The 9,630-nt window shown below is 45.8% G+C and overlaps 1 protein-coding gene across 1 annotated transcript in view; it reads left to right on the top strand.

Moving 5' to 3' along the window:
* Positions 1-6,859: 6,859 nt before the first annotated feature.
* Positions 6,860-9,630, top strand: part of UXS1 (UDP-glucuronate decarboxylase 1) — a 155,574-nt gene continuing 152,803 nt past the window's right edge. Inside the window, exon 1 of the mRNA XM_007959502.1 lies at positions 6,860-6,953. Coding sequence (XP_007957693.1) covers positions 6,860-6,953 — 94 coding nt within the window. The remainder of the gene's footprint in view (positions 6,954-9,630) is intronic.

The following is a 9,630-nucleotide window of genomic DNA, read 5'->3' as shown; positions in this document are numbered from 1 at the left end:
TACAAAACAGTCCCTGGAACATGGTAGGACTTTAATCAAGAATTAGTTTTCTGCCCCTCTTTGTCTTTTTATACTGTAGAGAGGTTCCATATTATGATTCATTTTTTAATTACCTGAAGTGTCAAGAACACTGCCTGATAAATAGTACTTGCTCAAAAAAATATTGTTGTTAACATATATATTGCAAGAATAAAGGATTACAAGGGCGAGGAGGGGTAGGGAATGAGACTGAGTAACTGTGGAGAAGCTTAGATGGGACAGCAGACTGGAGGAGGGGAAGAGAAAAGGAAAAACATGCGAAGTGGCTGTGTCTAAGTCCAGGTTTCCCTAATGAGCTTGGAAGGACCTTTTTGGTACCTCCTTTCCCTCAGGCCTTTTCTGTACCATCTCACCCATACTGGGTACATACTATGGTTTACTCCTCAATTCTGGCTTTGGTTGAGCTGGATATTTGGGTTTTGGCTACAGCCTTCAGGGTGGCAATAAAGACAGTGGCCGCAGCCACTTTGACTGTTGTTGTTGTTGTTGTTATGTGCGCTCATAGTGACCCCTCCTTGGGTTTCCGAGGCAGTATCACTACGGAAGTAGGATTGCCCAACCTTCCTTCTGAGGAGTGGCTGGTGGGTTTGAACCGCCAGCCTTGAGCTGCTGCTATTTCTATTAACTTACTCCAATGGGACAGGAAAAGTTGACAATAATTTCTGGTGGCAGAAAAAAATTAGGAGTATTGGATATTACAGTATTCTAGATAGAAGTAGCATATGTCTTATATCTCACATCTGCTTAAGTTGATAACAAGTATGGAGAAACCCTACCTACCACTTCATACATTTGAAATCGTATAACCTTCAATCTGATTTGACCTTCAGGGAAACCTCAAAAACAAGAAAACAAAATGTTTCTCACATCTCTGCTCCTTATCTTTAATCTGTTGTTGTTGTTATGTGCCATCGAGTCGGACCCGACTCATAACAACCCATCCTTGGGTTTCTGAGGCAGTATCACTGCGGAAGTAGATTGCCCAAACTTTCGTCTGAGGAGTGGCTTGGTGGGTTTGAACCTCCAGCTTTCTGGTTAGCAGTCAAGTGCCTTAGGCACTATTCTACCAGAGCTCCTATCTTTAATCTAAAAATCATGAAATCATAGAATAAGAGGAGCTCAGAGTTTCGCCTGTCCTAATCATTTTTCAAAAACCACAGATCTAAATCACAAGGAGACTGGGTGGCACAAGTTGTTTGTAATTGGTTGCCAGCTGGAAGGTTGGTGGTTTATACCCACTCACACAGTGGGACCTTGGAAGAAAGGCCTGGAGATCTGCTTTCATAAAGGTTACAGACAAGAAATTCCTATGAGGTAGTTCTATTTAGTCATATGGTTGCTATAAATCAGGGGTTGACTTGATGGCAATTAACAACCCAATCCCAAAATTTTAATGATGAAGAAACTTAGACTCACAGATAAACAAACAAACAAAACAGATTTGTTTGAGGCAGGGTTTTTAGTTCTCATTCCAAAGGTCTACCTCAGTGAAAGTACTATCTAGCAGCTTCCCTGGATACTTCAGAAACAGGGAGGTTGGCATCTTTTGAAAAGAGTTTTGACATCTCTTCCCTTAGAGAAATCTCCAGACTGCTTCTTTCAATTCAGTGATTCTCAATGAGTTATGGGGAAAGGTGGGGTGGGAGAAACTGCATCAGAATCTTGGTCATTTGTGCTGTGTAATTTGCAGTATGTACAATATAACTGCTGTGATTTATTGTTAGTCATTGTTCTGGTTACCTAGTGCCACTCTGACAGGAATAGAGCACAAATGGGTTGCCTTGAACTAACAAGAGTTTATTATCTTACAGTTCAGGAGGCTAGAAGTCCGAGTTCTAAGTGCCAGGCTCTAGGGCTGGGTGAAAGCCCCTCGACCTTGGGCTTCAGCTCTGCCTCTTGCTCCCGGCCCACTGAAGCTAGAGGCATCTCTCCACTCAGGCAGCTGCTAGCTACTGAGGCTGAAAAACCCAAGGTTGACAAGTGAAAAGGCAACAGTCCCAATGTTACCAAACCACATGGCAGGCCATTAATTCAAGTCCGTCGAAAGTCATAAGGTTGGCAGAGCATGGCAGGCTGCTGAACAATGACATGGCTACATGCAGGGTTCAAGTGCCCCATAAGCTAAAGACCATTTGTAAAGCTGCTGCTTATATTCGGGAAGCAGAACACATCCCTAAAGCAGCTAGTCAGCTGCTTGTGGTAGATCCCACCATGGAGATGATTGGCAGTCTCATCATGGGGAATAACTACCACCAGCTGCCCAGCCACTCAACCAGGCCCAACCAAGTTGACATACAACTTTAACTACCACAGTCATAGTATTCATTTTCCTTGGAAGTTTCTAGTAAATTTAGAGGTGGGTAATTGATTGTCACGTTAGTAAATAGGTCTAAAGTTCCAAGAGTTCAGAAGCACTGCTCTCATTTCAACCTTTGGCTGAAGATCAGCATGTATCTTGCAGGCTCCAATGTCTGATTAGTCAATAAGGAAGTCCAGGGTACCTCGCTTATTGGGAAATCCTTCCCTGCTTATAGCTTACTAGCACGTAATATCAGAGTGTCTCTTAACTTGGCATCACACAGATCTTTTCTCTTCTGTAGGAGCAGTCTCCCTGTAGATCCAATAAGTTTCTAATATTTGTGTATCCTTTGACACATCTCCTTGCTTGCAGTAAGCATTCAGTAATTACTTATCAAAGAAATAGATGCAAGTACCACATATGTGATCATCACACCACTGCATATAAAATCAATTAACCCCCACAACTATGTGTGTATATGTGTATGTGTGTGTAAAGACACACACACACATATAGATAGATGTTGTTGTTATTAGATGCCATCGAATCTGCTCCAACTCACAGCTACCCTATGTACAACATAACAAAACAGTGTCCGGTCCTGTGCCAGCCCCACAATCCTTGCTACACCTGAGCCCATCACTGCAGCCACTGTGTCAATCCATCTCATTGAGGGCCTTCCCCTTTTTCCACTAACCCTCCACTTCAACAAGCATGATATCCTTCTCCAGGGAATGGTCCCTTTTGACAATATGACCTAAGTAAGTGAGAAGAAATGTGGGTATTCTCACTTCCAAGGAACATTCCAGGGGTACTTCTTCCAGGACAGATTTGTTAGTTCTTCTAGCAGTCCATGATACTTTCAGTATTATCATGTATTTGTGTATCATATATGTATATATATACATCAGTGGCAGGATGCGATGGAGAAGCTCAGTATCTTCAGTCAAAACAAGGCCAGGAACTGACTGTGGAATAGACCATCAACTGCTCATTTCAAGTTGAAGCTGAATACAAAAGAAGTCCACAAGAGCCAAAATATGACCTTGATTATATCCCTCCTGAATTTAGAGACCATCTAAAGAATAGATTTGATGCATTGAACACCAATGACTGAAAACCAGAGCAATTGTTGGATGACATCAAGAACATCATCCATGAAGAAAGCAAGAGGTCATTAAAAAGACAGGAAAGGAAGAAGAGACCAAAATGGATGTCAGAAGAGCCTCTGAAACTTGCCCTTGAACAAAGAGTAGCTAGAGTGGATGGAAGAATTGACAAGATAAAGGAGCTGAACAGAAGATTTCAAAGAGCAGCTCAAGAGGACAAAGTCAATTACTATAATGAAATATGCCAAGAATTGGAGTTGGAAAACTGAAAGGGCAGAACACACTCAGCATTTCTCAAGCTGAAAGAACATAAGAGGAAATTTAAGCCTTGAGTTGCAATATTGAAAGATTCCATGGGCAATATATTGAATGATGCAGGAAACATAAAAAAAAAAAAAAAAAGATGGAAGTAATACACAGAGTCACTGTACCAAAAAGAATTGGTAGATGATCATCCATTTCAGGACGTAGCATATGATAACGAACCAATGGTATTAAAGTAAGAAGTTGAAGCTGCACTGAAGGAATTGGCGAAAAACAAGTCTCCAGGAATTGATGGAATACCCACTGAGATGTTTAAACAAACTGATGCTGCGCAGGAGGCATTAACTCATCCATGCCAGGAGATCTGGAAGACAGCTCTCTGGCCAACTGACTGGAAGAAATCCATATTTATACCCATTCAAAAAAAGGTGATCTCACAGAATGTGGAAATTATCAAACAATATTATTGATATCACACACAAGTAAAATCTTACTGAAGATAATTTAAAAGTGGTATATTGACAGAGAACTTCCAGAAATGCAAGCTGGATTCAGAAGTGGATGTGGTGTGAGGAACATCATAGCTAATGTTAGATGGATTTTGGCTCAAAGCAAAGGATACCAGAAAGATGTTTACTTGTGTTTTATTAACTATGCAAAGGCATTCAATTGTGTGGATCATAACAAATTGTGGATAACACTGAGAAGAACGGGAATTCCAGAACACTTAATTGTACTCATGAGGAACCTGTACATAGACCAGGAGACTGTTGTTCGAATAGAACAAGGTCATAGTGCATGGTTTAAAATCAGAAAGGGAGTGTGTCAGGGTTGTATCCTTTCACCATATTTGTTCAATCTGTACACTGAGCAAATGATCCAAAAAACTGGACTATATGAAGAAGAACATGGCATCCAGATTGGGGGATGGCTCATTAACAACCTGAGATATGCAGAGACAATTTTGCTTGTTGAAAGTGAGGATGACTTGGAGCACTTACTGATGAAAATTAAAGACTGCAGTCTGCAGTATGGATTATACCTCAACATAAAGAAAATGAAAATCCTCACAACTAGACCAATAAGTAGCATCATGATAGCTGGGGAAAAAAATTGAAGTTGTCTGAGACTTCATATTGCTTGGTTCTACAATCAATGCCAATGGAAGCAGGAGTCAAGACATCAAGAGATGTATTGCATTGAGCAAATCTGTTGCAAAAGATCTCTTTCTAGTGCTGAAGAGAACAGATGTCTTCTTGAAGACTAAGATGCGCCTGACCCAAGCCATGGCATTTTCAATCGCCTCATATGCATGTGAGAGCTGGACAATGAATAAGGAAGACCGAAGAAGAGTTCATGCTTTTGACTTGTGGTGTTGGCAAAGAATGCTGAACGTACCGTGGATTGCTTAAAGAACTAACAAATCTGTCCTGGAAGAAGCATAGCTGGAATTCTCCTTGGAAGCGAGAATGGCCAGACTTTGTCTCACCTACTTTGGTCATGTTGTCAGAAGGCATTATTCTCTGGAGAAGGATGTCATGCTTGCTGAAGTGGGGGCTAATGAAAGAGGGGAAGGCCCTCAACAAGATGGATTGACACTGTGGCTGCAGTGATGGGCTTGGGTATAGTAGGGATTGTGAGGCTGGTACAGGACCAGGCAGTGTTTTGTTCTGCTGTACATAGGGTCACTATGAATCAGAGCCTACTCTGCGGCATGTAACAACAACAACAATATATACAAGCACTAATAAAAAGATTGGGCTGAACACACATGATGAAATGTTCAGTGTTTTTTCTAGGCACAGGTAAGGAATGATTCCATCCTCTCATTTCCTGTTTTAAATTTATCATATATATGCATATATATCTATATACATATCTATCGATCTAGAGAGAGAGAGAGAGAGAGAGCACGAGCGTGAGCTCTGGTAGTGTAGTGCCTAAGGCATGTATGTGACTGCTAACCAGAAGGCTGGCCTTTCAAACCCACTCCTGGGAAGGAAGGTTGGGCAATCTACTTCAGTATCCCAAGGAAACCCAAGGAGGGGTCGCTGTGAGCACATAACAACAACAAATATATACATACATACATATGTGTGTGTGTGTGTGTGTGTGTATATCAAACACTACTTTTTAAAATGTTGTTGTTGTTGTTATGTGCCATCCAGTCGGACCGACTCATGGCAACCCTTCCTTGGGTTTCCGAGGCAGTATCACTATGGAAGTAGATTGCCCCATCTTCCTTCCCAGGAGTGGCTGGTGGGTTTGAACCGCCAGCCTTCTGGTTAGCAGTCAAGTGCCTTAGCTACTATGCTACCAGAGCTCTTACTTTTTAAAATAGTACTTAAAAAATTCTTTATTTTAAAAAGAGACATCCTAGTTGTTCATAGCAGAGAAAAAAAATGCACCTAGTTTTGACTTCAGGCTGTTAAGGGATTTACCATTTTTGCTGCCACTACTGAAATTCCAGAAGCCAAATAGCCAGCCCAGAAAAAAGTCAACTTTCTGTGAGAGGCGTTCAAAAAACTTTAAAGACATGCCAAGTTAATCATGTGGGGTTTTACAAGGATCAAAAAATAGCGTAGATGAACACAGTATTCTGCTTCATAGAAACATTTGACTGCCTACTACATCCCACACACTAGGCAAGGTTCTGAAACCACAAGGACCAGAGTCTTGTCTTCCGGGAAGCATATGGGCTTGTTTTAGAGACACACCTTTCCTAACAAACCGAGTAGTACTGGTTTCTAGCAGAACCACGAAAAGAAGAAAACAAGCCCCGCACGCGCTGCAGTTTCCAGGACGCGCATGTGCGGCGCCCACGCCCGCGCTAATTCTCCCAGTCACATTCTTCGAAAACCAAGTTGCGAGCTGCAGCAACTGCGCCTGCGGGACAGGGAGATGCTGGGATGGGTTAGAGTGAGGGGGGAATGGCGGTGGAGGAGAGGGGGCGGAGTTGCGCTTGCGCAGTAGCTCCACCAGCAGGAAGCCGGGCTCGCGGGGGCGGAGCCAGCGCGGGACAGCCAGGGGGCGGGGCTTACATACGGCCGCTGCCGCCGCTATCCTGGCCGCCGCTGCTGCCGCGCGCTTTGTGCAGCAGGCGGGCCCCGGCGCGCGGCAGTATCCTCGACTGGCGTCGCTCCTGGGGATGGTGAGCAAGGCGCTACTGCGCCTGGTGTCTGCCATCAACCGCAGGAGGATGAAGCTACTGCTGGGCATCGCCCTGGTTGCCTACATTGCTTGTGAGTGCAAGCCCGAGGGGCCGGCCGGGAAGCCCCCATTCATTCCTCGCGGGCGCTGGCAGCGGGGCCAGGGTCGGCGAGTGGTGGCGAGGCTGCGAGCGCCCGCGCTGCCTGCTGCGTGTGCGCTCCCCGAGGGGCAGCCTTCCGGCTCCGGGTCTTCCTCTTAGCCTCTTAGAGCCATCTCCCCCGCCCCGGGCTGTACCTGCCTGTCCTACTCCCCCCCACTCCCCCTTTGCGGGAGATTTGGATTTCCTCGTCACCTTTTCACTATTGCAAAAAAACGATCGGTGTAAACTTCGGCTCAGATCCTCTGGACTACTTAGGCCCCGGCGCAGAGACTGAGTGACCTGAGCGGAGTTACCCATGAACTTGGGACATGGTGACCGCGACTCATGGGCTTCGAGCGGTCTGAAGCTTCCGCCGTCCTCGGGCAAACAGTGTGCTCACGGTGCCTTCAGCCTGTTGCTCTGGAATTACCTTCCCGCTCCCTTCGCGCATGATTCGGTGGCGGTTTTGGAGGGGTGTGCGCGGCGGCACTGCCGTCGCGGCGTAGGGTCGGGGTCTGGGTGTGTGCGCGGGGGGGGGGGGCATGTAGCCTCGGTCTGGCGCCCCTGTGCCGGCCACGTCGCCCTCGAGAGTGGGTGAGGGTTCCCGGCTCAGTGATTCCGCGCGCAGGAACGCAGCTCTCGGGGACTCCCGCGGCCGCGGCCGCCTTGTTGATTAAATAGGATAAAAATGCTGTTGCCGTTGGCAGAGCCCCCTGCACCGACTGTTTGCTCCGCAGGAAAATTACTCAGCATTTAACTATTCTGGTACGAAATGTTACCAGCACGGTACGTCCCCCAAGGGTGCGCCGAGGTGTCCCGGGTGGGCGCGAGCAGTGGGCAGCGGCGCCTTCGGGACGGTTCCGGTGGGCGGTGGGGGCGCGCGTGGTGACTCCCACGGAAGACAGGGTGCTCTAGGCGGAGCTGACCGTAGGAGGCCCTGTCGTGGTGGCCCATCGGAGAGGCATAGAGCAGTGAGAGGAACCAGGGCTGAGCGTGACCTCGTGGCTTTTGGTGTTTGTGGTTCTCCTTTCTGTCATCACTTTACAGCCTGCTGCCTTGATACAGGACAGGATGGGGGAACTTTGAAAGCAGGTGGTGGACCTTGTATCTCCTTTTCTTCTTGGAGAGGCAGAAACCATGCTTTTTCTTTAAAAAAATCGATTCGATGGGACCATATTTTAATTGCTGCTATTAATACTTTACCAAGTACCAGAATTGCACTAGAAATAGCTCTCAGTATGAGCTCCTTTTGAATCCTTGCCGCTAGATAGAAACTGAAATGGAACCACCTGCTAACTTGAGTTACTAAGAGTTGATTACCGAGGTGAGTGGGGACTTGGGAAAGTGACTTCAGTGAACTCTAGAAACTGCCTCTGTGTAACACCATCTTGTCTGGTACAGCTTGGCTGCGGCAGAAGGTGGAGCAGAGGAAGCTCTTGTAGGGCTCCTGGTTCAAAGGGTAAGGTTCAAGCCCCCAGAATGAGTGTTTAGATGACTAGTTTTGGAAGGGAGGAAGAGAGAGTCTGAAGGATGAGAGTAGATGGGTGCCAAAATTCTGAGAAACAGACCCCTTTTAGTAAGTTCTGAAGTCAAATAGATCCAGGTTCAAATCCTGACTCCACCTCGTTGTTGTTGTTATATGACGTCGAGTTGGACCGACTCCTAGTGCCCCCTCCTTGGGTTTCCAAGGCAGTATCACTATGGAAGTAGATTGCCCAACCTTCCTTCTGAGGAGTGGCTGGTGGGTTTGAACTGCCAGCCTTTTGGTTAACAGTCAAGTGCCTTAGGCCTGTGCTACCAGGTGACTCTTAAGGTCCTGTTATGAGGATGAAAGTACAGTGAGGTTGCTTACTTAGCACAATGCTTGACACAAAGCCGGCATTCAATAAATAGTTTCAGTGGTTAGTAATAGTTCCCTGGGTGGCCCAACTGGTTTGAACTCAGCAATTTATTGGAAGGTTGGTGGTTCAAATCCACTCAGCAGCACTGCTGAAGAAAGGCCTGGCAGTCTACTCCTGTAAGATTAAAGCTGTTGGAAGTACTACAGAGGCAAGTGCTACTCTGAAGCACATGGGGTTGTCATGAATTGGAATTGACTCAATAATGATGTCTTTTTTTTTTTTTTTTTTTAATTTTTGATAATGGTTGTTAAAGGAAGCTCTGGTAGTATAGTACCTAAGGCATTTGACTGCTAACCAGAAGGCTGGCGGTTCAAACCCACCAGCCACTCCTCAGAAGGAAGGTTGGGTAATCTACTTCCTTAGTGATACTGCCTTGGAAACCCAAGGAGGGGTCACTATGAGTTGGATCTGACTTGACAGCAGTAACTTTGGTTTTTTTGGTTTAATGGTTATTAATGGGGGTAGTAGTGGTTCAGTGCTGGAATTCTCCCCTTCCATATGGAAAACTTGAGATTGATTTCCAGCCAATGTAGCTCATGCACAGCCACCACCTGTCAGTGGAGACTTGCATGTTATGATGCTGAACAAGTTTCAGAGGCTTCCAGACTTAGATGAACAGGAAGAAAGGCCTGGCAGTCTACTTCCAGAAGTCAGCTACTACAACCTTGTGGATCATAATGGTCTGCTCTGCAGCTGACGATGGGGATGGCACAAGACAGGGCAGCACTG

The sequence above is a fragment of the Orycteropus afer genome, unplaced genomic scaffold, assembly GCF_000298275.1.
Source record: "Orycteropus afer afer isolate SDZICR_OR568_19922 unplaced genomic scaffold, OryAfe1.0 scaffold00017, whole genome shotgun sequence".
NCBI classification, from domain to species: domain Eukaryota; kingdom Metazoa; phylum Chordata; class Mammalia; order Tubulidentata; family Orycteropodidae; genus Orycteropus; species Orycteropus afer.
Note: the sequence above shows the minus strand (reverse complement) of the source record. Positions and strands in the feature narration are given on the sequence as shown.